We start from the raw sequence: 27170 nt of genomic DNA, 5'->3' as shown, positions 1-27170 counted from the left end.
TCTCACAAGACAGTATTCAAGGCTATGTGTTTGAGGTTTGACGTTTCGAGCGCTACTTGGTCCGGTGCGTGGGTATCTACTTGACATCATATGAACGTGGATTGAATACATCGACGTACCAGAGTATCTAATCGTGAACAGAAGTTCAAAACCACCAGCGCTGACAAATTACACGACGTTTATCCCAAATCGCACGTCATAGGCTTACATGGAATTAGCTGGAGCGGGGTCACTCATCTCACCTTAGATGGCCCCTCTTCCAAAGTCTCAAGTTGAGGCCACAACTCTCGCGCCTCAAACCAAAAGACCAGGAGTTTGGGATATTTCCGAACCATATCCTTTGAATGAAGCTAGAGATCAAGTAAACATGGTCAATCTTCCACATCCATTCAGCGAGATCCCTCGTCTCCAGTTGACCTATGACCGGCCGGTAGACATTGAACAGCTACACCGACTACCTGAGCAGGAGGGGACCAACGACGGGGCCATCTATATCGCCCGTGATGACTGTAACTCTGGTCTGGCGTTCGGAGGCAACAAGGTGCGAAAGTTAGAATACGTCTTGGCGGACGCTATCGATCAAGGTGCGGATACAATAGTCACGACTGGCGGGACCCAGTCGAACCACATGCGCCAGACCGCTGCGGCTGCGGCAAAGCTAGGTTTGAAAGTGAGTCTATGCCTCTCGCATAGAGGTCGTAATTACCCGTCTTCAGATGGCGCAGGTCTCCTCTGACAGATAGATAGGTCGCCCTCTTCCCCGTCACTGCCGTTTCATCAGAGGACCCGGAGTACAAGTACGCAGGAAACATCCAGCTCAACTTCATTCTCGGTGCCGAGACCTTCCCGCCAAACACGAGCAAAGAAGACGCCGTCACCGCCCTTGAGAGCCGCGGGCAGAAGCCATACGTGATCCCAGCGGGCGCAAGCACACACCCCCTCGGCGGCCTAGGCTACGCAAGATGGGCCTTTGAGCTTCTCGAGTGGGAAGACAAACATAGCACAAATATCAGGAACATAGGAGTCGCGGTCGGCTCCGGATCGACCCTGGGCGGCCTTGTCGCCGGCTTCAAGCTCGCGCAGCAGGTCGGCCGTGATGGTGCGCGGAAGCGACTAGTCGGATACTCGATCCTGAGGAAGGCCGAGGACGACGTCGCACAGATGGTGCTGGATATTGCGAGGACCACAGCGGAGAAGGTTGGGCTGGATCCCAAGTTGATCACGAGAAACGACTTTGAGATCGATTACGAGTACCTTGGAGGTTCGTACGGCCACCTTGATGAGCGAACGGCGGAGGGCATCAAGACATTGGCTCGGACGGAGGGGATCCTGACGGATCCGGTTTATACTGGCAAGGCATTTACTGGTCTGCTGCATACTGCCAAGGCGGGAGGGTTTAATGGAAAGGCGACGCTGTTTCTGCATACTGGCGGGCAGGCAGCTCTGAGTGCGTACCCGAAGCTGACGCAGTAATATCCCGTGCTCCTATGCTGGTGTTAGAACATCATAGAGTGCAAGTGAGGCTAGAGTTGATGGATTTTTTGGAAAGACTTTTCAATATTCTAAGTGGTATCTTTAGACAAAGGAAAAAACATGCATGTACATCCTCGCTCATTCAGTGCATCCAACTCACTCAACCTCTCTCCATCTCTTCTCCAACGTCCCAATAACATGCGTCCGCGATCCCGACCCATACTCCGCCATGATCAAGTTGGCCTGCTTGCTGTACGAGGCCCCCTGAGCCTCAAAGTGGTTCGAGAAACCGAATCCAACGCCGGGCACACTATACACTCCCTGATTCGGCATCACAACCTCCTTCGCCTGTCCCATAGCCCGGCTCGTCGAGCTTGCAACATTCAACACGCGCTGCTGCCCCAACGCCATCTGCGCCTCCATAATCATCTGCCGGATTGTAGGTACCGTCTCGACATAGACGGCCCGACGGGCCTTAGACACCCGGAGCAGTTCCGATGGGTCGTTACGGGCACAAGCCTGGGCGTAGAGGTTGCGCATGCGCGGGCTGTACATCTCGCACATGAGGCTCGCGGCCACGGTGACGCCCTTGAGCGGCATGGCGGCCGCCAGTGTAGTGCCGCGGATGGACTCGTGGTAACACGACGGGCAAATTGTGCAGTCTTGCCATCCGTACCACCGCCTGTCACGGAAATCCTCGTCGCGCGGGCAGAGGGGCAGGCTGGCGAACTCGAGGGCGTAGGACTCAAGCGGCTGGGTGTCGGCTGTGAAGTGGCCCTCGAGAAGCTTCATCATGTAAGGGGCGAAGCGCGGGTTCGCGGGGTTAAAGCAGCACAGAAGCGTCGTGCCGGATGACACGCCGCACTTTGGCACGAGAGAGGAGCTCAGGCCGAGGGGTTCGGCGACGTTCGCCACGCAGGCGGCGCAGATGCCGAACTCGGCCGGGTGGGATGGGAAAGTGTACCAAGTTCCGTCCGTGATGCCCTGCGGGCTGCAAAACTCCTCGTTGCAGGCGGCGTCGAGGGCCTTCCAGAAGATGGAGTACTGCTTGGCCTCGGTGGCGCAAGACATTGCAATGCCAATGTTGAAGTGGCCCAGTGCGCAGTAGACGAGACTGCCGTACCGCGAGGCGAGGTTCGTGCCGGCGTCAGACCATTTTCCTTCCTCGCCCGTGCCGGCTACGAAGTCGCAGTAGCACGCGGCGCAGACCAGGACGCCATCGTGGCCGGCGGCCGTGGGCGTGAACCACTTGCGAGAGGTGACGGTGACTTTTTGGCGCTTGGCGCAGGGGGGCAGGTTCATCCTGGCGAGGGCTTCCTTGGTGAAGCCGAGCCAGTCGTTTTTGTCGGCTGCTTCTTTGTAAATGTTTTGGATGTAGCGGGTGGAGAGATCGCAGGACCAGACATCGTTGGTGGCTTGTCCCGTGGCCTGCTCAAAGTTGGCCGCGAAGCGGTACGGCTGGATATGATCCTCGAAGCAGGCCTGGCAGACAACCATGTTTGGTACGGCATTGTTCTTTGGGCGATACCATTTGGCGCCCTCGCTTCCCTTGGCTCCATCGGCGCCCTTGCAGTCCGGAACGGCGCTCCTGTGGAGGAGAAAGCTGACGAGGTCCTCGATGCGTCCCGTAGCGAGGGTGTTGCGGAGAAGATGGTCCCTGACGCGGGGCTTGCTGAAGCGGCAGACCCGCGGCTTGTTATCATCGCAGATCTTGCCACGGAAGTCGTGCTCGAACCGGGTGCCAACGAGGTGGTCCTCGTAGCACTTTGAGCAGATGGAGAAGTCGGGCGCGGTAGGGTGCGTATACCACGTCGTGCAAAAGGCGACGGGGCTGTCGATGCAGGCGACGACGCCGCGTCCTCGCTTTCTGCTGGGCGGGCTGGCTCTTCGAGAGTTGGCGCGCGGTCTAGTGGGCGACATTGTGAGTTCCTTCTTTGGCTGCTGCTTTTGCGCTGGAGGTGGTCCTCGAGGGGTGAGATCCAACGGCGTCACGGGCTCAGGGGTCGGGTTCGTGGAGGGAGGCGTGAAGCACGATGTGGTGGTGCTGGCGGTGAAGTCTGGCGTGGCGAGCTCGTCGCGAGGGGTCGACGGGGCGGAGTAGATAGTAGACAGCATTGGCGAGGGCGCGAAGCGCAAGTTCTGGAGCGTCTCTTCGAGGTTGTCAAAATCGATCACGCCAGGCCGCGGTTCAGGTGCCCCAGTCCTCTTCGCATTTTCGGGTGGTGTCAGGACTCCATTGGCCGCACTAGGCGGGATACGAGCTGCGGCCGCCTTGATTTGTGCTGATGATAGTTGTTGCTGTTGTTGCTGACCTGCGCCCGCTGGGAAGTAACCAGTGGGCTCCCTCTGTGGCGGTGTCGGCGGAGGCGGAGGAAAGCTAGTGAGGGCGCCGGGTCCCGGGCTGCGGAGGTCGGCGACACGGCCGAGGCCGGATAAGGGAGCTTTCGGGGGAGCCGAAGGGCCGTTGGCGCCGGCTTTTGGTACTGGACTTGCGGGTGGCGGAACGTTGAAGCTGGTGTAAGAGGGAGGGCTTGGGTTTCCCGTCCACTGCTGCACCGGTGGCTGAAGCTTGTGAGAAGAAACAGGGCGAACGGGCTTCGGTGCAGCGATAGGAGTTGCCTGCCTCGCGGACTTGGAAGCCGGAGCTGGCGCCGGAGCCGGAGCCGGCGCTTTAGTTCCCTTGCTCTTGGAGGCCGAGCTGGATACCTTCTCGGTCTGGGGCCGCGAGCCCCGGGCCGGCTGCGGCGGGGCCTGTCGATGGGCCATACTGTAGTCCACGGGCCGAAATGATAATCAAAATGAAATCCCCACTGCAGCTGAAAGAAAGAAAAAAAAAACTTGACGATGGCTTCACGCTTCTTTTGGTCTGGTTCGGGAGCGGGATGGGACGGTAAGGACAGGCCTTTTGAGAAAATTTCCCAAAGAAAACAGCAAGAACGCAGCGAATATAAGAGCAGACAAGGAAAGGTCTTGCGGGAGTCATGCAACAGTGGCCACTCGCTCTGGGACGACGTGCATGTTTAAAGGAAGCTTCCAAAGGGAGGAAGACTTGATTGGCATCAACACTTCATCTCAAGAGAGCGGCGTTGAGTTGGTGCCCGATGAACGGAATGCCGGGATGTTCGTGGAGATGATCCACACCACCTCATGCCCGACTTGCAGCGATCGCCCTGGGACTGGGGGCTGGAGACCTCGGAGAGGACACCAAGAGACCAGAGGGCTTCCTTGACAGTTTCTCGTCATGTTCACTAGTAGACCCGTTCCGACCTCGTCTTCATTTCCCAATGGCAACGGGAACCTGTTTACTGTTAGTGTTACGGAGACTCGAACAGCCGAGGACAAACACAAGGCTTTCAGCTTTCAGGCGTCAGTGGCAGAGCGGTTCAGCCATAATTAGAGGAAGAAGAATTCTAGGCTGCATTCCAGGGCTTCCAAAGCTCGGAGATTTTTTTTCTTCTGGCAATGGCCTTCTTTCGCAAGGAAAAAGACGACAAGGGCTTGGACAGGGGCTTGGGCCATGGAATGCTGTGAAAGCAGGTTGCTTTGGGCCGTGGGAGTTTGATTATCGGGCGTCAAGAGTTGAGTGTTATTGTTATTCTCAAAGTTAGCGAGGCTGGAAAGCAGGCTTTTGTCGCTCGTTTCCCCCAGCTCGTTCGTTTCCCTTGCCCTTTCAGTATTCCCATGGAACATTTTCGAGGTTGGGCTCCTCGCAGGGACACCGTTGGGATAAAAAACTTGAGATGAACGGTCCCTTCATGAATCGCAAACTCTGCTAGTTTGAACACTTCCTCCGCACATACCACTGCCATGACTCTGTTCAAGTTCCCTTCTTCCAAATGCTTCCAACGGTTCCCTTTCCTCTCTGCCCTTTACCTCTGCTCCTTGCTCACCTTACCCTGCCGCAGCTTGGATCAAGTGACCACGGCAACGAATATGAGTGAAGCACTGAGGCTCTTTGCTCTTTCCAAAATGAGGGGTTCGAGATTTTGCGCCACTCAACACTTCAACTGTAGCACAGTCCGTTGCCGTCGCGGGAAAGCGGAAGCGATCGAGGCCAGGCAAAGCGCAACGAAAAGCACGCCAAAGCGAACAGATGTCCGGCGCGGGCTCATGCACGGCGGACCGTCATCTTGGGAAGCAGGGCTAGAACTCACATGAATCCGTACCGTCTGTTGGAAGAGTGGAGGGGGGCCAAAGGATCATTTTAAATCACTATGGGAGGGATGAGGGGTTGACTCGGGCGCAAAGGTACAAAACTCGCGGCGCCAGCGCGACAAAGTCAGACTCCCACACCTCCTTCGCGTCCACCACAAGGTGCTTTCTTTAGCACCCGGTGGCTGGCACGGCTGGCTCGCACTTTGGAGTCCGCACATGTTTTCGTCTTGTTATCTGTGTGCCTGTCTGGTCTGGATGCGCTAGGACCGTTTCTTTTCGATGAGGGTAGGGGGTAAGCCAATTGCTTGGGGGAGCTAACTTGTCGAGGAAAACAGCCCGCCGAGCGTTGTCTTGATCGGTGGTTTTGGGAATGGTGAGTCGGGTCGACCGTCACAGTTGCATTGCATTCCTCGGGTGAGGCAGGCGAACATCCCGAAAGTATGGGCAGCGCGCCGTTTGCTCGCATGGCAGTCGGACAGGTCGATCTCTGGATATCATCTCTCACTTGATCTTTTACTTCTTTCACTTCGGTGCTTCAACTTGTCCAACGCAACTGATTTCTCATACTGGTCAAGAACCACGAACCAACACCTTCATGATCCTTGCCCCTAAAACCACGGTTCCATGGTGTAGATTGCTTGGACGTGCCAAAGCGGCCTAGTCCGTCACATCATGCCCCAGGCCCGGGAAATTATCACAACAGGGGCACCACCACTTCCGGACTCTGTTATATAGGTCCTTTTATTGATGGAGAAAGCCCAGCAACAGGGGGCCAGGAGGAGAGTTTCCTGAACGGATCATGGATTCGCGGGTAACGGTTGACTCTGTTTGCCCACTTTTCGTTTCTGTCTTACCTTTCATTCTTCCTGTTTCCCCTTCCTTCACTCATTCTCATTCATTACGTTTCGCTTCAATTTCATTCATTCAATTGAAGGCGAAACGATCCTACAAAGCGGTTCACTCTTTTCCCGCTCGACATTGTGACGGGGCTGGGGTTTAGGAATACGGGCAGAGAGAGAAAATCGGACCCCCAAATTCAAATTCACGGCAGCGCGGCGCATTGCGCTTCCCAGGGCGCGCCCACTTTCGCTCGTTTGAAACAAGGTCGCATTTGTTCGAGATACATTCGTTTCTTTTATATCAAGGGTCCAGCCACGGCAAGGCTACGAAACTCTGTCCTCGTCCCGGGAAGGCCGAGATAATGGTGCGGGATCTCGCCGTATAACCCAACCTACACGCAACGCCAACAGCCTTGTCGCCGAAAGAAAGCAACTCTGGCAATTATTGTCTGCAAAGCCTGGCATCGGCAATTGCAATTGCCAACTTTTTGCTTCGGGATCGAATAGGGATTGGGCAATACTAGAGGGAAATTCAATTGGAGGAATCCAACTAGAGGAATCGGAAACGACCAGATCAACGTAAGGTGGCAAGAGGACAGGAATTATCGGTAACAAGATGATGAACGACCGCCCTCCCCCGCCGGACGAACCGGACCCGATCGTCCCCCGCGACCTCAAAGCAAAACGCACCGTGCCGTCACCCCGCAAAGCAGCCACCATCCGGAGCGCAAAGGGATCCATCTTTGGCAAAGCATCGATACCCAGCGTCTACTGGGCCGGCGACGATCCGACGCCCATGAACAATGAAGAATTCACGTTCTACCGCGAGGACACGCCGCCGCTACCTGATGGCACCGGCGGTGACAAGGCTGCTCGGACGCGGGGGTATCGGCAGAGCGTGTTCGATCACGACGAGGAGGATAGCGATCGCAAGAGGAAGCGCAAGTGCTGCGGTATGACGATGTGGGTGTTTTGGTTGCTCGTTGCTCTGATTGTTGCGGTTGTTCTCGGAGTTGGTATTGGTGTTGGTGTCGGCATTGGCGCGAATCAAAAGTCGGACCAGAACGCCGCGACGACGAGGTATGTGCTTCATCTTCTCTTGGACTTTGACATGCGCGTGGACCTGTCGATTAACAAAGCTTTCCTCAAGCTCAACTTCAACGCCCACGCCAACTACTGGTGCAAGCTCGACATCAACAACAATGATCGTGCCCACAATGTCCAGCTCCTCCATGCCACGGAGCGGCAGCGACGCAACTGCTACCGAGACAGCATCAACATCGATTCCAACCTCGGTGACCAGCACCTCCACATCAACGCCATCTCCAACAGCAACTTCGAGCGGCAATGCAATCTGCCCAGACGCGGACAATACGGTCTACAACGTCATCGGCTCCGACAAGCGCTTCCTCCGGGTCTGCGGGGTCGACTACAGCGGCGACGACGGCGCCATCGACATGTCCAACACGCAGGCGAGCACCATGGGCGACTGCATGGAGATCTGCGCAAAGTCGGCCCAGTGTACCGGCGTATCGTGGGGCAACGTGATGATCAACGGCGCCGCGGAGCTGCGGTGCTGGCTGAAGCGGGACTTGAAAAAGTCGCATGCAGCGGTAGAGAATTGGAATTTTGCCGTCCTGTTATGATGAGGGAGACTTCTTGTAGATATTTTGGAAACAAAACTAATGATAATGTCAAGTATGCGAAAAAGACATATGGGAGGAAACAATAAGATACCAGATGGAAGCGGGCGTATACGGAGTCATTGTGGACAGCTTCAACGAGGGGAATTAAAGTATCGAGTGTGTTTCTCCTTCATGTTTGATGCCATAATTCTCATTACATCCTCCTCAATCAAGGTATCAACTAGTGTCAGCAAAAGCTTTCGTTCCTCGTCTTCATGACCATTCCCCACGTTCCTTCTTCTTCAGGTGAAGGCACACGCATCAAGTCAACTCTCACTGAATAGCAGCAACGATGAATCCAGCCATGGCCGCCGCCGCAACAACAGCCCCGGTCTCCCTAGGCTTAGCAGCAGCGTTGTGCGACCCCCCGATACCCCCGGACCCGCCGCCGTTAACCGGCCCCGCGCTGGTAATCTGCGCCACAACGGAGCTACACTGATTCGTACCCGTAGGCAAAACGTCCACGATGCCAGGAACGTCGCTGCAAGCCTGCCACAGCGCACGGAAGTCGGTGATGTGCTTGTCTCTCCACGACGTGTACGATGACGCGTAGGTTGAGTACGCGGAGCCGATGGATCCCGTGATGGTCGGGTCGGAGCAGGCGTCCGTGATGGTTACCGAGAGTGCAAGGTAGGCGGCCACGTCGGCGGGCGGGGTGGGCACGTTGTCGGTGATTTTGGGGAGGAGGGAAGTTGCGACGGATGTGCAGGCGTTGAGGTCGCGGCGTTCCTTGATGGCTGCGTTGGCGGCTGCTATAGCTTCACTGGCGCGGTTTGGTACGTCTATGGCTTGAAGGGCGTTTGCAGTTGCGCAGAGGGCTGCGACAAGGTAGGTTGAGGGACGCATTGTGAGATTTTGTATGGGTGTATATGAGTGTGTGTGAAAGTGCGAATGAAGCCACGTCTTGCAAGTACTGGGTGATGGATGGGTTGATATGGCTGCGGGCAAGGTCTCTGGGCTGTGAGCACGGTCGAGGGAATTAATGGTGACTGGAGCGATGACGGTGATCTATAAGGTGAATGCACGTTCTGATGTCGTCCGGTCCTTAACCTCCTGCTTGGGAAAGGAGTGACGGTCGTCTTATATCAAATTCGCCGATACACTTGTGCCTCGAATGGTGTATGCGAGCTTGGCGGGAGGCTGACGGTCCCACCCTTTGCTTCACGAAGTGAGGTATGAGGTTCAATACACCTTGAGGGGGCCAACTGATCGTCGTGATCTCTGCTGCATGAGTTACAGGGAATGATGCATGCTCATCAGAACTCAGGACAAGCCGCAGCAAGAAACCCTTACTCTCGTGTACTTTGGTATGACGGAAGACTCAGTCGCACCTCTGCCTGGCATGACATCCTCGGCCCGCCTTCTCATCGTCTCGTGTCGGAAGAACCTGTAAAACGCGACCCTACGCTCAGCCACCGCTATGCCGAACGCGTTGAGAAGAGCTTGACGGAGGCGGGACATCAGCGTCAAAGCCAAAGTGTCAGGAATGGGTGGCACTCTCATTGGCATGCGTGTGAAGGCCGGGGAATGAGACATGTCGCGCTCTAGCGTTGTGGCGCTGAGCAAATGTCGGTGCCTGCACCCATGTGTTCCTCCCTTTCAGCCCTGATCCCATTTTTTGGTGATATTCCGACGCTTTCATAACCACCGGCGGCCTGTTGTGGCTTCTTTTGTCTCAAGGGACATCAGCCTTGCCGGCTGACGGTTTCTCCTCTTGCGCCTCTTGGTGGTTGAAAGTGCCAAACGCTTCGACGATCAGTGACATCGCCGGAAGGGGAAACGATGGGAACGTGCTGACCAACCCTGAGAGCGAACTCACGATGAACACCGCCACGTTGCTTTGACCTTGAAAAAGAAATGCTGGCATTTTCTCTAACTCAGAAGTAATCCGATCTTCGGAGTATTATGGCACTCCGCATGGCTTGGTGTTCTCCTACCTTGCCTCAACCAGAGTCATCAGACTCATCATGTTCGTCAGTCTGTCGTCTTGGTTCTGTCCTTTTCGTCCGGTTCTCCCTCAAGATTCACCACTCGCATGAAACAAATTTGCTTTCAAGATCCCTCTGATGTACAACTTCCCACCTCCTTGGCTTCGGACTCCTTGACCGTCTTCGAGTGCCTAGCATGTGACTCAAAGATGCCCATGAAGGGGATGATGAGTAAGAAAATGGGAACGAGCTGGCTGTATACAATCTCGCTCTCGCCATGGGCAGTATAATCGTCCCCCGTGAAGCCTAAACGTCTCTTATCGTCGAGAAGAGAATAGATGCCGAAACCAAAATAGAGAGTTAACCCCACTAAGTTCCCAACTTCAGACGCGAGGAAATACCAAAACGCTAGAAGCGACATTCTCAGCATCTTCAAGAATTTGTTCTCAGTCCATCGTTTGAAGATGATTTCGGGATTCAAGACATTGATCGATTGGCCTTGCTTGTCGATCAGTGACCCTCTGATATGGTCCATCCAAAAGATGCGACCGGTACGCCAACTGAGGAAGGTTTGTAGGGCATAAAAGTATGCCATCAAGGTCATGTTGGCTACCATCAGGTGTCTAGGCCATCCGCCCTTCTCCTTACCCAAGGTGCATCTCATCGGGCACCTCATTCGGTCCGGATTATAGACATCTTCATAGCCAGTGGCCCAAAATGAAATTTGAAGGAGTAGAAACGTGGCCGCCATTAGCACAATCCGTAGAGCGCGAGCCAGGCGTGCAGTCATTTCGGTGTTTTCGGGATTGCATCGCTGTGGGTGTGTCCTCTTGACGCTATCACTGAACCCGCGAGTGACCACCAGCGATAGCAGGTGAGCATTCGTACAGAACCACGCGAGGTCGGTGACGATCAAAAAGTGATAGATTGAGATCTTTTCATCTACCAGCTCCTTGATCCCGGCGACTAATACCGCGAGACCTGTCACGAGCTGGAGATCACTGAAAGTATTGACGAGGTCGTAGGCGACGAGGGAATACAAGTCGGGGTTCATGCCCCTTCGGAACATGAAGCGGCGAAGAGGTTCGGATATCCATTCGCAACCATATCGGTCGATCGGGTTGAAGGTCCGTCGAGTTTGATTGGTACGGCCTACGACGATACAGAAAATTGCTGAAAGGAGAGTGAAAAATGCCGTGAGGGCGAAAGCTACCAGCACCTAAACTCGCCGAACGGTTCCAGTAAGAAGTCATTCTTCTAATCTTAAGAGGTTGTGCTAAAAAGAAACATCAAATACTTACACCTGTGCCTGCTATATCTGGCTGCGGTATCATCATGGGACACTCGCAAGCGTCGTAGTCTTTACAGGTAAAATCCCCGATGTACATGAAGTACTCTGTGTTGTTGGCATCTCGACATTTCAGAAAAACCTCGTTCAAGATTTCTTTGAACACCCCCTCATACTCTTCCACAGGGTATGACGCCATGTTGTATTGATTTCAACCGTTCGGGTCTGGTGTTGCTGTAGAACTTGCATTTATAGTCGATGGAAGACGAGACAGGTAGGAGTGAAGATGGTTAATGAAGACCGGGTCAGGGACTTTTTGTAGCTTGGCAGCCTCATGATATCTACTGATGCAAGTTACAGTCACACCACAGCATGAAAAATAGCTCAAATAGACCAACAGTTACACAACGTGGCATAGGCGAAGTGCCGGTAAAGAGCCGCGCGCCAGCGCCGGCTCCGGAATGTTTCAACGCCATGGCTTTACTAAAAGAACTTACACTTCAGCTCTGGGCCGTAATAGCCCCCATCCAAATTGAAGGCTGAAGAAGGTTGCACTGCTTGCGACTCAGATAACATGCCAAGCTTTTCAAGCTGAAAATCAGAGGCTGCCATATTCTTTATATTTCCTTTCGCCAAGAGCCACTCGACGTGAGCGTCATACGACTGGTGTGATGATAGCCCGGAAGCATGAGCCCGATGATGTGGGGTACGCCGATCCCGGCCGGGACGTCCCGAGACGGAGGCTACGGCGCCAGTGTCCACATATCACCCGGCAAATCTCTACTTTTTGAGGCTAACCCTTTGGATCTGTGGTCTCCTCTCTTCAAGCTCGGGTAAAACCCGAGATTGATGGTGCATGCACTATGAGTATCTTGAGTCTTTATGTGGCTAACTATGAAAACGTCTCTCCTGGTTGCATCTTCCTTGACTCCTACCTCTCAGTCTGGACTCCCACTTCTCACCCAAGCATACCCAGATATTAAAGAAAAAGTACGACTCAAACACGCATACTTCTTTCAGCAAACCTATCTCCTAATACGTCTTGTTGCTCTACTTGTCACTCTGCAGCGTTCCGTGGCTGAATCAGTAGTAACTATTTATCCTTGAACTTGCGTCGATGCTGCAGGGTTTTGCTTCGATTCTAGTTTGGGTGGTATGTACATTTTTCCCCCAACCTTGATGACATTCGATACCCGCAAAAGTACAGGACCATAAAAGTGAGTTCAGCGGACATATTGGTACCAGCTGCACCTTGGTAGCCCGAACAACCGAGGAGTCTATGAATAGAGAAGGCTCGGAAATGTCTCCCTTGCTCTGGAGGATTTCTTTTTCCTCAGACCTATGATGCTGTTAGATGTTGCAACTTTGTTGCGAGCTAGATTGTACGAATCGAGAAGCGACCGAGACTCTCATCTGCTTCTGATGGCTTGGCGGGTTGCTATCAAGAAGGCTCGGTCCTTTCTCCGTCATTACGAGCCTACAACTGCAGGCTCGTAGGAGGGTTTAGACCGACAGGAACGGTGATGAACATATCGACCATAGAGCAGCTTGTCTCTTGATTGAGATATGTATCAGGCTCGCAGGATCGTATTCTGAGTTCTACTGCCTACCACTCCTTCTTGAAATCCGCCTCTGCCTGTGGGATTTCCTCCAGACACCAGCGACCCAATAAGAATGTCATGGAGTGGTCCTTCTGAGCTGAGTGACAATTACGGCGCACTAGAAAACCTGGCGTTGGAGATGCGTTCCCCACAGTGCAGCGCTATTGTTTCTCAATTCTGAGAACATCTGGAGAACGAAGAGTGTGCTCTATCACCAGTTGGGCAATGGTCCTGGCGCAGGGAATAAGTTATTTTCCTTCATCAGCACATCGTCACCGTTGGGACTTTTTTAGACTTTTCTACATGTGCCCAGGTCTTACAGTAACTAAGCCCGAGACTATGCACCGGAACCGAAATCGGCGATATCAAGGGCGTTAGGTTCAAAACGATATGTTAAGTCGCATCTTAGACGAACTACCTACGCAGAAATGACATACTAGTTGCCAATCGCGCTTGTGACAGCCAAGTGCCGAAAGCCTATGATAGAGATGTAGTTCAACGTTGATAGCAAATCCTCGAGCGATTGGTCAGAGCTTCTCATGCCTTCAACTCAATTACTGTGCTGCCTCGGCCGAAAGCTGCACGAGTTCCGAACCTCCGTGTGACCTTGAGCATAAAAGGCCGTCGAGTTTCCCTATATACGACACAGCAAGTTCCGCACCATCAGAATAACTCGCGACGGCACTTGTAACCTTATTACTGGACTCTTACAGAATGGCAATAGTATCCCATCCGCAGTCCCACGCTGACTTGGAACCATGGAACAAGGACCAGGATACTGTCTACGCCCTCAACCGCGGCGACCTTACCAAAGAACGTGAGCGACTCGAGTACAATCACAGGAGCATCTTCCTCCTCGTTGCGGCGGGCTCTGTCCCTAGCAAATCTCGACACATCTTAAGGATCAGCAGAACCCTCGCGTTGCAGAAATTGCCACCGGCACCGGCATCTGGCTGAGAGACATGGCAAAGTTGCTCCCTTCCAGCGCCGAGCTGCGAGGCATTGATATGGACACCACCAAGTTTCCGCCACCATCAGACTTGCCTCCAAACATTTTTCTTCTGCAGCATAATGCGTTGAAGACGTTTTCAGAGGAGATGCATGGATCATTCGACATGATACACATACGCTTGATTGGCCTGGAATGCGAAAGGAGGATTGGGGAACTGTGGCGGCGAATGCGTTCGCGCTCTTGCGCTCCGGGGGGTACATCCACTGGGAAGAAGCCGGCGATATGTCCTGGAAGTGCGTCCCGCCTAGCCACGCTTTCGACGAGTGGTCTCGAATCAGAATGTTGTGGTCCATGAACGTTGGCCGCAATCCATTGTAAGTTCTTCAAATTTCTCAGTGCTGTCTACAGTTCTTTTGGACAAGTTCCTCTCACTACAGTTATAGCGTTTTCATCTTACTCATCCTAAGGTAGTCATCCAATACAGCATGCACGCTTAACTTCCACTCGTTCTCCGAGGTTGCTCAGCCAGTATTGCATCTATACTTGAATCTGGAGGCGTCTACACTATCCAAACTACTGAAGACATGGACAGGCTTGAGTCAGAGTTGAAGAGAGACATACAGAACGGGGCATTGATCGGAATTTTTCTGACCTGGTTCTGGGGTAGGCGCCCGTGAGGTTGCACATGAGCTGATGCACGAGTAGCTAAAGGCCAGAGAAATGAAGACTCTCTACCCCATCGGAAAACAACGATGATTTAGGCGGCAATGTAGCATGTTAAGAGCATGGACGGGAGTAAGCCACCACTCAGAGGTAGCTGAATGAGAAGTATGATAGATCCCAGAAAGGACTGGGGTTACGTACACTTACTTGCTGGAGAGACAATTGGAACTCGCATTCAGCAATTTGGCAACTGATTTCTAAGTCAAAAGCCAGCACGAACTTGAGTTCACTTGACTAACATAATAATTCAGTCCTTCGATTGCCGTTTGGCAGCCACAGAAGTTCAACTGTATCAAACTTATGGTATTCAAAATGCAACTGCGCAGGAAAACAAAAGGTAGTCGACGTTGGCCTGATTCGAACAGACGCTCCCGAAGGAACAAGATTTCTAGTCTTGCGCATTAGACCACTCTGCCACAACGCCGGTGATCCATATTGCGGATGCAATGTGGTGTGGAGATGTTCTGGGAGGCCAATCGTGAGAACAAGACCCCACGCATAGCAGACCCAAGTGAAGTGAGGTGGGTGACGACAGTGTAGCTCAGGTATGCTTTGTGTTGCCAGAAACGAAGCTTAGGCACTGGAGCCATATAATTTGAGACCTGTACACGGGCATTTTTTAATGTATATTTGATTGACTGCTTTATACTTGGCCTTGCCCCTGATATCACAGGGTTATATCAAAGGCTATGGGGACATCGACGAGGTGGTAGGCAATATCCTTACGTGAGCTCTTCAGGCCGCTGTATTCAGTCAATTAATGCCTCGAGACTGATTAATTAGGTCCATATCATATATAAATAAAACTTTCTTAGAGCGATGGGTTGAAGTATTCTGGAACCTAGATGATGAAGTGATTTCACTACATGGACCCAGGGTGGTGTGCGTTCACCAGGAACATAAAGCAGCATGATGTACTGACTACACTGCAACGCAAGATCTGCGCATGACAGCCGTATCAAATGCAACCTGATCTCTTCTGTCTTCAAGTTTCAAGTAGTAACTTTCCTCAAGGCTTACCTGAAGGAACGCAGTGGTCAAATGCGTTCTTCGGAAAATGTCGCGGTGGCGCACCTTGTGATATGCCAATACCGAAAACCTACGTTGCCTATCTTATTGAAAGAACTCTCAACTTCAAATTCTCAACTGTCCAGTGGCGTATTCGAAAAAGGTAGGATATGTCGTTAGCAAAACAGCCACTCCAACGTAAACTCCTGTCCTCTCAAACCTTGAAATTGATCTCCACCCTCTCGCAAAGCCACATGTTCACTGAAATGGCTTTTGTCTTAAAAGGGGGCATATTGAACTTTGTTTGATGTGAATCCTGTTGACTTATCTCCTGGTCCTTAACATGGCGAAGGTCGCTCCGAGATATTTGAGCCGGGGTTCTCAACGAGAGTATAAAGTTTAAGCTGCCCTGTATGATTTGATGTGGCTCGAGATTCTGCGCTTGACTTGCTGTTATGTACAAGAACGACTTTTGTGAGTTATCAAGGACGATGTCGGATGACAGCGTGGCTTATAGTTCGCAGGTGGAAGCCTCGCGAGGGGCACCCAAGGCAAAGCATCTTCGTCTCCCCAATGGAGTATACGCTCCCACTCTCGCCTTCTTTAGTCATTCCGAGGATATCGACACAGTAACTCTCGAGCATCATGTCACCAGACTGATCAAAGCAGGGGTAGCAGGCATCGTGATTCACAGTTCCATCGGCGAAGCAGTGCACCTGACGAGGGAAGAACGCCGCACCATGATCAGGTGCGCAGCCGATACTATCTCCAGAGAGTATTGCGACAGATTCAAGAACACCCGCGCTTCGTTGATCGCCGCGTGCGGTGCTCAGTCGACGCGTGGAACACTTCAACTATGTCGAGACGCAGCCGAGAGCGGCGCGTCTCACGCTTTGATAACAGTTCCAAGCTACTACACATCTGTCGTCAAAAATGAAATGATCATACAGCACTTCTACGACGTCGCGGACAGATCGCCCATCTCGCTGGTCATCGACAACTTCCCCGTAGCGGTATCGGGAATGCAACTCACCTTGGACGACATCCTCCGTATCGCGAGGCACCCCAACGTCATGGGCGTCAACCTCAAGTACGACAACATGAAAAATCTCGCGAAGGAGGCGTATGCTTTGCTACCGGAGATTTTCTTTGTGGCCGGCGGCAACACCAACTCCATCCGCCAGTGTCAAGTCCACGGGGCGAACGGAACGATCGCAGGCCTCGCCAACTTCGCAACGTATGCGTGCGTGCGCGTCAGGGAGCTCTCTGATCGAGGTGAGCTCCGTGAGGCGGAGCAGCTGCAGGCAGTCATTGCGAGAGGGAATTCGGTTGTCACTGGCCTAGGGCTCGTGGGTATGAAGGCTGTGGTCAAATTTTGGAATGACTACGGAGGCGCGCCGCGGAAGCCCTGCTACCTGCCGCCACTTATTGAGGTCATCAAAGTTTCAGAGGAGCTGAGTGAGCTATTCCAGGCAGAGGAAGAGGCGGAAACGCCGGTTACGAGAGGTTGATGAATGATGTGGCCCCAGCCTGCTCTGGTAACACACGAAAGGCCGGATAGTTGTGGCTCAAGCTACCGAATGAGTTGAAATTGATCAGCCTTTGGATGGTTGTCATTTGCGAAGTATGAGCTTTACTCTCGGAATTATTAAGTGACTGATGTTGGATACTTTGTTTGCCACCTCAGGTTCAACATTGCTTCATATATGAGAATCACTCATTGACCGCCGCGTCGAGTCGAAAACGTTCACACAGCTGGTACCCGCCCGGCTATCACAACAAACACGTCCGAGACCAAGACGAGGCACCGACAACCGAGCCGATGAGGGAGGCCGCAGTGACGGCGAGGAAAATGGGCTTCCGGCCGGAACAGCGAGACTTGTCCAGTGGCGGCGTCGCAGCTGCAAGGGCCGTGTCAGATTGAGCGCCGGGCGCGAAAGACGGATGACGCGGCATCTTGAAGTGGAACTCCATAGCTGCGGATTGCGGCCGGGGAAGAAGTGCACTACCGATTCAAGCATACTCAACGTAAGACGGCCTAAAATTTGCAGGGATGGTGAGTATGGCAATCAAGATTCATGAAGACTATTCTTTGGATGCTCTGCGCAGAACAGCGGCAGTCAAAGAACAGCCATCTAATTCATGATGGTGCTAGCCATCACCGAGTTGAGTGCTGGAGTGCGACCAGCGAAACACTCATAACACAGATATGCCATGTAGTGTTGTAAGTTGTAGATAAGCGTCAGGAGTTGACTTGCCGATTATGAAGGACGACTTCTCCTTCGGATTGTCTACGTCTCATCTCACGCCACTCAGGAGGTCTCTATCTTGACGGCTGGCGTTTGAGTCACAGACTTCCACTGTATGCATGTCCGAGTCTCTTCCTTTGATTTCATACAGAAATAAGAAAGACTCGTCAATCTGATGTAGTATTGAGCACCCTTCTCTTTGATATTAGAAGAAAACCCCTTGAGTCCTCTGTGGTTCGTATTAGGTAGGTGGCCTATCTCGTCTGGTTGAACTCATGAAGGTGATGTAGGCGGCTTCTTGCGTGAGTTTCGTCGGCCCTTCTACGCATCTCATTTGGGACCCCAAATGGATAGCTCTTGTCAATCTGGAAGCCATCATCTGGCCAACCGCCCGGCTTCATGCCGAACAGCGGCTACTGACGACATCCTGCTGCATCCCGAAAGTCAAAGGGTCCACTGTCCGACCGCCGGACACCAAAAATGAAGAGAGATTGGAATTCAGGAGAGCTTCTGTATGTACGGAGTATGATTATGTCATCCCCTCTCGGCCGATAGAATCGGTCAGTAAGCGAATCAAGCAGAGGTCTTGGCCCATCTCGAGAGGCACAGCGGGAATGTGGAGGGGCCTCAGCTCCTGTTTCTCCATCTTTCATCCCAATGATCCCATAAATTTAAAAAGTGCATTTCATCTCCCACATTCTCCGTCGCATAAACAGCTGCAGCCATGTTCTTCGCTTGTATATCCGCGCCTGTCCCCTTTTCCCCTTCCTTGCTTCCTCTCCTCCTCACCTGTAGGTAAAATTCAAACGGCCCAATCCAACGGCTCAGTTCTGTTCAGGAGGAGTCTGGCTAGGAGGAGGGGCCGAGGGGGGCCCTGGAGCCTGTGCCTGGTCTGGCCCAGGTACCCGCTGATGGGACAAGGTTTAGCGCCCTTGACCCTGCTTCGGATCCACGATGTGGGCACGGGGGTGAGTTTCAATGTGTTCAGTTGATGATCGGACGAAGAAGGCGAGAAGAAGAAACCAGGACCGATGAGCGCCCTGCCTGGCAATACCTGGCCTGGCCTGGCCGCGGGCAGCCAGTCTGCACACCGACAATCAGCCAAGCCGGATACGAAAAGCAGACCAGAAGAGTGAACAGAACCACTTTGGAGAATTGGGAATGCGTTGGCGTTTTCGAATGACGCGTGCCGTTGAGTGGCCCACGACCTGGGAGCCAAGTCGGGTACGACGGAGTCCACATGGGCAAAAGCTCATGGTCTGAAGTTGATGAAAAGATGCGCTGAGCGTTGAGGCTATGAGACACGGCTGCACACCGAGTGATGCCATTAGCGCGATCGGGCTGGACAGCTGAAGTTGCACTAGAGAAGGATCTCATTCTATGTGAGATGGATCCAGATTGAACGGCAGTGCATTGCTGTCACCGTTCACCAGTCGGTAGCTAATTCCGGGCGACGATTACTGATACGGTCAAGTTTCGACTAATCGCCCTTGCTTGCATGTGAACTTGAGAAAGTGTCAGGCTCGACCAGCTCCAGTTCACATCAATAGATTGGCAACAGTCGAGATTGTATTCACGGAGGGAGCTTCTCGAAACAGGCCAGCTACCCGCACAGCAACTCAAAAATTTTCCCAAGAAGGAGACGAAGAAAACGTGGAGAGCGACAAACACGATCTGTCATGCCCCTTTAAAGACAGGCAGCTTCCCGACAAGCGCATCGACCTTTTATTTCTCGCTTGCAGGGACGTTCCAGGTCGTAATGATCCTCATATGATCTCCCGTTGAGGTCATCGAAGATGCGAGAGGCCGAGGAACCGAAGATGGGACGAGGAAAGGGACCGTGACTTCTCCCTCAATCACATAGCTTTTGCCTGACTACGACAACGTGAACGAGGTCAACCGTCCAGATTCCATCGAATCGAGTAAAGCAAAGTGGTGGGGGTCATATGGCGGAGCCGCCTGAAAGATGCGTGATGGCGCCGTTTCAGCCATCCCGGTTCAGGAGCGAGAAGGGTGAGGCAAGGATCATGCCAGACGGCTTCGTGCGGCGCGCGCTCCCCCCTCCCCATCTCACGGTCGAGTCGTCCAACTCGAACCCTCGTCACTTGTCGTGGCCGTCACGGCGTCTGCGCTGGAACGTCAGCCAAAGACGGGAAAGACTCGGTCGAAAGAGTGTCCACCTAGCCTCACTCAAATTAAACAACTGGGCGACTACTGCCCGTTGTGGGAGCCCTGCCCGTCATCCGCCCAATCGCTGCCATTCCCTCCACATGGAGCTGACTGGGGGTCGTTGGCTGGCATGTTCCAGGACCACGGATGGATCACATCTCTAGGCTCTTGGTGGCCGTCTTGGTGGCCGTATACAGTCTTGGAAGGCTGTTGGAGGGTTACTCGCTGATGTCTATCCGTACTCTAGAGTATACGCAACACGTCTCGTCTTGTCCATGGCAGGCTGACTGCCCACGGCTGGCCTGAGCTTTTTCTCGTCTTTTGCGTATGAGTCCATGACCATGCAAGGTACTATCAGTTCCCCTGAAAGCTTCGATCGCAACAAGCCGTCTTGCATAGATTGCTCCGGGTCCGTGGCTGGGTCCGGACTGGGTCGCCCATGACACCCACCACTTTGACGGCAAGTCGTAGAGACGGGTTTGCCAGTCGAACTGTATAAGACCATCCTCCATGGCCTTCAAACTCTTCTTGCTCGTTCTTCTGATCTGATCTCCTCGTCCCATTCCAAACTTGTCCGAATTTCCATTCACGTTCATTCTTTCAACACTCTCTTTACAGCTGTGCTAGACACAAGCCATTCTTTTGAAGCTTTTTTCAGAACATTGCAAGACAAATCCCAACCGTCAAAACCCTCTTTTTATACCAAAAAAAACCGACCCAAACTCTACCGTGTAGAAATCAGTCAAAATGCAGTCCAACATCCTCACCGTCCTCTCTTTCGTCGCCGCCGTCTCGGCCCACGGCAAGGTCACCTCGCCCACTCCCCGCCCCGCCGGTGATGCCTTCAAGGAGGCCTGCGGCACCACCATGTGGAACACCGAGCAGTCCGACCCGTACGGCAACATCCAGGGCCTCGCCCAGCAGGCCGGCAACAGCCTCGACTCCTCCAAGTGCGAGCTCGCTCTCTGCAAGGGCTACAAGTTCGCCGACAACTCTGCCAACATCCAGAGCTACACCCCCGGCCAGACCGTCGACTTCAAGGTCGAGATCCGCGCTCCCCACACCGGTGTCGCCAACGTTTCCGTCGTCGACACTACCAGCAACTCCATCATCGGATCTCCCCTGATCTCCTTCACCAACTACGCCTCCACCAAGACCGGTGTCGCTGCCAACAACACCGCCTTCAGCGTCACCCTCCCCGACTCCCTCCCCTCCAACTGCGGCACCGCCGGCAACTGCGTTCTCCAGTGGTGGTGGGACTCTGCTGAGGCCGGCCAGACTTACATGTCCTGCGTCGACTTCACCTCCGGTTCCGGCTCTGGCACTGGCTCTGGCTCTGGCTCTGCTACCCCCTCTGCCGCTCCGACCACCCTCGTGACCTCGGCCGTTGCCTCCGCTACTCCCTCCACCCCTGCCTCTGGCAGCTCCGACCAGGCCGCCGACCCCGTCTCCGCCACTCCCTCCGCTACCCCCTCTTCTTCCGTAAGTCTTGCCTACACCAACGTCCCATCTCTTTGAGGCTCTTTTGTCATCAGAGTAGAGTTCGGATTGAAACAGTTGCAAGTGGTTCATATTCAGCTAACCTTACCATTCTTTAGGCCCCTTGCAAGCGCAACGCCAAGCGGGCTCTTCGCAAGCGCTTCTAAAGTGGAATTTAGAGTTTTAGAGTAGACAGTCGGACTCGCATCTGATACCCGGTCAGCCTTTTGAGACGAGACGGAAGGGACGAGAGAAAGACGAGATGACTCGGAAACGGATCTCCCAAAGTTTCACACCAGGCGCTTGACCCCAACAAAATCCTGGGATTTGCATGTTCTTGTACAAAGTTTCACACACTTCAATGTTCAATACTTATTCTTCACCCATTATACCCTCCCTCTCGCAGCGACGTAATCGTGACAGTCTCCGTCGTGACATGAAACGTTATGTCTATGTCGGTTCCTGGCGACAATGTCCGAATCCGGGGAATACGAAGACAACTCGCTCTTCGATTCTGTTGTGTCCCCCCTCGTCTGATTTAATCCTTCTTGCGTAATTTGTCAGCTAAATTTTGTCGTAGGTTTACCGAGTCGGCTTTTCCAACGTCTCAACTTCCACCCCACCATCTACTAAACCACCACGTGTAACTTTCCTCTTTCAGACCAGATGCACAACACAATCAACGTCCGATCTGGCGACATTTTTGAAATGGTTTAGTGTGGTCTGATGTGAAGTCATCACAAGTCGTTCAAAAAACCCCACCAAAAAGATCACCGCTTACGACGATCGGCCAAGAGCCAGGGGTGCGTAAGGCAAGTAAACATCGCGGGAATCCACAGCTGCAAGTCATTTCGCGGGGGAGTCGAAACTTTAAAAAGAGAACAATCAAAACTGATAGAAAGAGCTCGCCCTTGCCAAAAAAACAAGTTCCCGCATTGCTGATCGCTGCTAGTAAACGCCCAGAGAGAGCTTTGTTGCATCCGGCCGGCTGGGCACTTTGCTGCGGATAGTATGTACGGGGCAGTCCGCGTGGGCAAAGCCCGGTGGGAGAAGTTTAAAAACTCTAGTGCCAAGCTCGAGAGAAATTTGGTAAACCCCCAACTTATCCATACACCCCTTCTCTGCGGCATCCGTCCGAAACGAAACATAAACTATCGGAGAGGGGCGGCAGTTGAAACTTTGATCAAGACGGGACGGGTAGCCATCCCATGACTCTCCGGTATATCGGACACTATCAACGGCCGACGTAGCCGCGTCGAAGTCGGGCAACAGGCAGGCCCACGCTGGGAAGTTATTCAGACGAGGGCGCGACGCGGGCGGAACGAATTCGAAATTGCAGTCACTCTGTTCCGCAGATCCCGTCCATCACATAGCCTGCACCTCCACCATCGGCGATTGACGTCGATTCCCATCTCTTCTTTCTGCCCGTCCGCAACCGTCGAGTCATCAGCTGTCGCAGCCCTACCGGCCTGGAGCTTCGGACTGGCTGGGGAGTCTTGGCAACCCGGACCAGCCAGAACCCGCCTGGGCAACGACAAGGAACCGACATCCTGCAAAGGCCGTGACGGCGGCGGGACCTAACCAAACGACCGGTTCGAAGATCTCACAGAGCGTAGACGACGGCCATCAGCCATACCCACCGGGGTGAGTAGTTCGGGTTCTCGAAAGAAACCTCCAATGCCTAGCGATGGCACGCCAGCCTGGGACTCTGTCTCAATGGACCTACAAAATAAAGGAAACTTTTACACGCCTCCTGCTGTCGATTCCTTTGGAAATGTTGAAGCGATGAGCTCGGCAAATGAGGTCTTGGACTCCGACTTACCATCCGGCGACAGAGTTCACCAGGGGAATAACCAGCTCCAACCACGGAGGACTCCAGCTTCTCTGACCTCCAACGACGGCAGCTGGGATGCTAGAATAGGAATTCCAAAACCCGGGGGGACGTACTACGCCGCTGACTTAGAGCGCCGTGTTTATTGAACCACGGCGTCAACTTTCACAAGATATCCTCGCTGTACCTAACGGGAGACTGCTCTTTCCGACACTAACAGGGCGAAGAGCGAGCCATTAGGCCCGACATCTGGTCGTCAGTTGGAGAGTTGGCGGTCCGAAGCCAGTGTCAGTTCCTGGGCCACGCCGTTATCATATGTCATCGATGAAAAGTCTAGTGGAATGGTCACAGTCCCAAATTACAGAAGTCGCCTCTGTAAATTATACCTTCCTGGGTACGCTTCCAACGCCTCCCGATACGGCAGATGAGCCGTACATCACTGCAGTAACTCATCACCCACTCGACTGCTTCAATGTTTTTCTGGTGGTTTCTCTAAAGGACCCGAATCCTTATGTTCTTTGCTTCGTAATTGACTGCCTCACTCAGATGTCACCTATTAGCTTGGAAAAGGCGTCCAGGATATCGAGAAGAGCACAATCCCCCAATCACACGATGGTATTTATAGGAAGGGCTGCGGGTGGCAACTCGTGCGATGTACTTGCCTCTGAGATTGAACCCTGTCGCGAAATGATGTTAAAAACGTAGACTTCTCTGCCGCTCATTGGCAAGTTGCGGAACAAAGCCACGGGCAACGGTGGCAGCCGCAACGGTGCTTGGCATGAATCCCGATGAGCCCCGCACATCGGCCGGGAACCCCGCGCCGAAACCGGCCGTCCGGGCGCCGGCGCCGTTGTAACTTGTCGAACCAACACGAAATCAAACACAGAGCCTCTGTAGCTTGCGGTTAGACAATATTTCTAAAAAATAAAAAATAAAAAGTGGTAGATCACATCTATCGAGCCTAATACCTATCATCCTTGTGTCACTCCCCAACAAATCGAGCATCATCAATCCCCCAAACACAACTTCCAACTCTTCGAAATAGCCGACCGGACGATACCCGACGCAACTAACATGCACCATCCATCAACCAACCAATCACCTCACCCTCTTAAACCTCCACGCTCCGATTAGGAAGGTCCCACAATCCCACAAAGTTGCCCGCGGCATCTCTCCGACGAGACGATTGCACGATAGCACATCATCGCCCAATGCTCCCCTTCTCTCTAAAACCTCTCCGTCCTATTGGAGCTCCCTCAGACATCTCCGTATCGGCACCGGCTGCAAACCTCCGTCCACCCACTCAGCCAAACGCGTTCACATCCAACCGATCAACCCCATCCCCGGGTCTCCCAAACCCGGCTTCGGCAAAGGCTGGGGTCCAATGCCGTTATCAACAAACCCCACCAAACTCCTATCTCGGCGGGGGAACGCTCTACCTCAGTATGCAGGATCGGCTAAGGAGGATGGAGAGCCCTCGAGCAGGAGCTTAGTTATGCCTATCACGCAATGAGCCCCGACACGGCAAACATGGATTCGGTGGGATTGCATACATAATGGTGTACACCCGTCTCTAGCCAACGCTTTGCTGTGTTTTCCTTCCCTTCTCTCAATTCTCGACGATTTGAGAAGTCAAGTGTGGCGGTGTTGCTAGTCCAGAGCTCGGTTGCTCAACCCGCAACCAAAGTTGACGGTTGTCTTGGTCCTTCATATCGCCAATTCCCAGCACACATCTCTCCCATCGCTTCCCCTCGGGACAGGACTCACGGCCCAAAATGCGCTCTCACCTCCTCCTGGCCCTCCTCTCCGCAAACCTCGCAACATCCTCCTCTCCCTTCTACACCGAACCTCAATACCCATTCATCGAAACTGAGGACATCCCCAATCCCTCTACCGGCTCCGGCTCCAGCGCCAACCATGCGACCTCCTCCTTCAAATGCGACCTCCCGCCCCCCGTAACCCCCTCCGACGTCCTCCCCTCCGCCCGCGACCTCTTCACCTCCAAAGCCGCCGTCCAGAAACAAGTCGAGCGGCACGCGGCCCTCGTCCGCGTCCCCTCAATCTGTTACGACGACCTCGGCGATTTCGATAAAGACGAGCGCTGGAACGTGTTTTACGAGCTTCATGATGTGTTGAAGAAGACGTATCCCGTCTTGTAAGACTCTGTCCCCCAGCCCTTCCACCAATTTCTCATCCTCCACTCCCTCCTCACCCTGCTCCTCCAACCTCTCCTTGTGACGCTATTCAGATATCAGAAATGAAGCACGCATAAACTTACACAACCAAAGCCACGCCCGCTCAACCCTCGAAAAAGTAAACACCTTCGGCCTAGTCTACACCCTCAAGGGAACAAACCAATCCCTCAAACCCCTCCTCCTTGCAGCCCACCAAGACGTCGTCCCTGTAGCCGACGCCGCGACCTGGACCTACCCGCCCTTCTCCGCCCACTACGACGGCGAATGGATGTGGGGCCGCGGCGTCTCGGACGACAAGAACTCCTTCACAGCCCTCCTCTCCGCTCTCGAGACGCTCCTATCGCTCCCCGGTGACGATGGTGCCGGCAGCTACGCCTGGACTCCGACCCGCACAATCATCCTCGCCTCCGGCTTCGACGAAGAGTGCTCCGGCGCCCGCGGGGCGGGCCACATCGCCACGCACCTCCAACAGACATGGGGCAACGACAGCATGGCCCTCGTCCTAGACGAAGGCGGCATGGGCTTGCAACAGCTCGACGACGGCACGCTCTACGCCCTCCCCGCCGTCATGGAAAAGGGCCACGTCGACATCTGGATCAACCTCCACGTCACAGGCGGCCATTCCTCCGTCCCCTTCCCCCACACGGGCATCGGCATCGTCTCAGAAATGGTCGTCGCCCTCGAATCGAACCCCTACTCCCCTCAGCTCACAACCTCGAGCCCCCTGTACGAACACATGGTCTGCCAGGCGCGCTACTCGCCCGACGCCCAGCCCAAAATCACCCAGCTCTTGGAGGAAGGTGACCTCGACGCCCTCGCGGCGGAGCTCATTTCCATCGATCGACCGACGCACTACCGCCTCCAGACCTCGCAGAGCGTAGACTACTTCCAGGCCGGCCAAAAGATCAACGCCATGCCCGAGAAGATCAAGGTCGGCGTGAACTACCGCGTTGCGCCGCAGAACAGCATCCCCGAGATCCAGCACAACGTCGTAAAGTACGTTAGCGGCATCGCTGAAAAGTACGGCATCAAGATCAAGGCGTTCGAGGGCGACGACGAGTACGAGAAGTACGCTGCGCTGCACAAGTCACACGATGTCGGGTTGATGAAGAAGCTCGAAGATGGCGTGAAGCCCCTGTACGATGTCGATTATAACGGCACGCTCTTTCTCAGCCGCACGCAGGCGACATTGCCCGCTCCCATCTCGCCTACCACAGGGCCTATCTGGGATCTCTTCTCGGGCACGCTGCAGTCCAGCTTCCAGTTCGACGGTGGAAAAGTTGTGCCCGTGGGCGAGCTGATGACCGGAAACACTGACACGAGGCACTACCTGGGTATGTTTATCATCAGTGACTGGCACAAATCCCAGAAAAATGAACGATGAGCTAAAAAAAAAAAAAAATGACAGGCCTTACTCGCAACGTCTATCGTTTTGTACCTATTCGCAACGGGTACACCATCAATGCCCACACCATCGATGAGAGGATCAGGTTTGACGCACACATGGAGATCCTTAGATTCTACTACGACCTCATTCGCAACTTCGATGCCTCAGACGCCTAGGCAAATCATGATCATGAGTGAGATCTGTTCAG

At 53.7% G+C, this 27170-nt stretch overlaps 13 protein-coding genes across 13 annotated transcripts; 9 read left to right on the top strand and 4 right to left on the bottom strand.

Moving 5' to 3' along the window:
• Positions 1 to 367: 367 nt before the first annotated feature.
• Positions 368 to 1473, top strand: CPAR01_05661 (1-aminocyclopropane-1-carboxylate deaminase; the record flags this gene model as incomplete). The annotated part of the gene is made up of 2 exons (XM_060489937.1): positions 368 to 670; positions 748 to 1473. 2 exons carry the CDS (start codon positions 368 to 370, stop codon positions 1471 to 1473), a joined length of 1029 nt encoding a protein of 342 aa, XP_060351403.1.
• A 156-nt stretch (positions 1474 to 1629) lies between these two features.
• Positions 1630 to 4239, bottom strand: CPAR01_05660 (uncharacterized protein; the record flags this gene model as incomplete). The annotated part of the gene is made up of 1 exon (XM_060489936.1): positions 1630 to 4239. The coding sequence occupies one exon, from the start codon at positions 4237 to 4239 to the stop codon at positions 1630 to 1632; it is 2610 nt and encodes an 869-aa protein (XP_060351402.1).
• A 1041-nt stretch (positions 4240 to 5280) lies between these two features.
• CPAR01_05659 (uncharacterized protein) lies at positions 5281 to 5631 on the top strand (the record flags this gene model as incomplete). The annotated part of the gene is made up of 1 exon (XM_060489935.1): positions 5281 to 5631. The coding sequence occupies one exon, from the start codon at positions 5281 to 5283 to the stop codon at positions 5629 to 5631; it is 351 nt and encodes a 116-aa protein (XP_060351401.1).
• Positions 5632 to 7083: 1452 nt separating this feature from the next.
• On the top strand, positions 7084 to 8113 carry CPAR01_05658 (uncharacterized protein; the record flags this gene model as incomplete). The annotated part of the gene is made up of 2 exons (XM_060489934.1): positions 7084 to 7646; positions 7693 to 8113. 2 exons carry the CDS (start codon positions 7084 to 7086, stop codon positions 8111 to 8113), a joined length of 984 nt encoding a protein of 327 aa, XP_060351400.1.
• A 312-nt stretch (positions 8114 to 8425) lies between these two features.
• CPAR01_05657 (uncharacterized protein) lies at positions 8426 to 8998 on the bottom strand (the record flags this gene model as incomplete). The annotated part of the gene is made up of 1 exon (XM_060489933.1): positions 8426 to 8998. One exon carries the CDS (start codon positions 8996 to 8998, stop codon positions 8426 to 8428), a length of 573 nt encoding a protein of 190 aa, XP_060351399.1.
• A 1206-nt stretch (positions 8999 to 10204) lies between these two features.
• Positions 10205 to 11567, bottom strand: CPAR01_05656 (uncharacterized protein; the record flags this gene model as incomplete). Its single annotated transcript, XM_060489932.1, has 2 exons — positions 10205 to 11299; positions 11382 to 11567. 2 exons carry the CDS (start codon positions 11565 to 11567, stop codon positions 10205 to 10207), a joined length of 1281 nt encoding a protein of 426 aa, XP_060351398.1.
• A 2116-nt stretch (positions 11568 to 13683) lies between these two features.
• Positions 13684 to 13926, top strand: CPAR01_05655 (uncharacterized protein; the record flags this gene model as incomplete). Its single annotated transcript, XM_060489931.1, has 1 exon — positions 13684 to 13926. The coding sequence occupies one exon, from the start codon at positions 13684 to 13686 to the stop codon at positions 13924 to 13926; it is 243 nt and encodes an 80-aa protein (XP_060351397.1).
• Positions 13927 to 13931: 5 nt separating this feature from the next.
• CPAR01_05654 (uncharacterized protein) lies at positions 13932 to 14276 on the top strand (the record flags this gene model as incomplete). Its single annotated transcript, XM_060489930.1, has 1 exon — positions 13932 to 14276. One exon carries the CDS (start codon positions 13932 to 13934, stop codon positions 14274 to 14276), a length of 345 nt encoding a protein of 114 aa, XP_060351396.1.
• Positions 14277 to 16143: 1867 nt separating this feature from the next.
• On the top strand, positions 16144 to 17163 carry CPAR01_05653 (dihydrodipicolinate synthase; the record flags this gene model as incomplete). Its single annotated transcript, XM_060489929.1, has 1 exon — positions 16144 to 17163. One exon carries the CDS (start codon positions 16144 to 16146, stop codon positions 17161 to 17163), a length of 1020 nt encoding a protein of 339 aa, XP_060351395.1.
• A 1540-nt stretch (positions 17164 to 18703) lies between these two features.
• Positions 18704 to 19090, bottom strand: CPAR01_05652 (uncharacterized protein; the record flags this gene model as incomplete). Its single annotated transcript, XM_060489928.1, has 1 exon — positions 18704 to 19090. A coding segment is annotated over one exon (387 nt), but the record flags the coding sequence as incomplete, so codon positions are not given.
• A 757-nt stretch (positions 19091 to 19847) lies between these two features.
• Positions 19848 to 20234, top strand: CPAR01_05651 (uncharacterized protein; the record flags this gene model as incomplete). Its single annotated transcript, XM_060489927.1, has 1 exon — positions 19848 to 20234. One exon carries the CDS (start codon positions 19848 to 19850, stop codon positions 20232 to 20234), a length of 387 nt encoding a protein of 128 aa, XP_060351393.1.
• A 583-nt stretch (positions 20235 to 20817) lies between these two features.
• Positions 20818 to 21716, top strand: CPAR01_05650 (uncharacterized protein; the record flags this gene model as incomplete). The annotated part of the gene is made up of 2 exons (XM_060489926.1): positions 20818 to 21552; positions 21669 to 21716. The coding sequence occupies 2 exons, from the start codon at positions 20818 to 20820 to the stop codon at positions 21714 to 21716; spliced, it is 783 nt and encodes a 260-aa protein (XP_060351392.1).
• Positions 21717 to 25155: 3439 nt separating this feature from the next.
• CPAR01_05649 (peptidase family M20/M25/M40) lies at positions 25156 to 27138 on the top strand (the record flags this gene model as incomplete). Its single annotated transcript, XM_060489925.1, has 3 exons — positions 25156 to 25535; positions 25669 to 26909; positions 26984 to 27138. The coding sequence occupies 3 exons, from the start codon at positions 25156 to 25158 to the stop codon at positions 27136 to 27138; spliced, it is 1776 nt and encodes a 591-aa protein (XP_060351391.1).
• Positions 27139 to 27170: the final 32 nt, after the last annotated feature.

The sequence above is a fragment of the Colletotrichum paranaense genome (genome assembly GCF_030867605.1).
Source record: "Colletotrichum paranaense strain IMI 384185 chromosome Unknown Scaffold_4.1, whole genome shotgun sequence".
NCBI classification, from domain to species: domain Eukaryota; kingdom Fungi; phylum Ascomycota; class Sordariomycetes; order Glomerellales; family Glomerellaceae; genus Colletotrichum; species Colletotrichum paranaense.
This window is presented reverse-complemented; position numbering and strand designations above follow the sequence as displayed.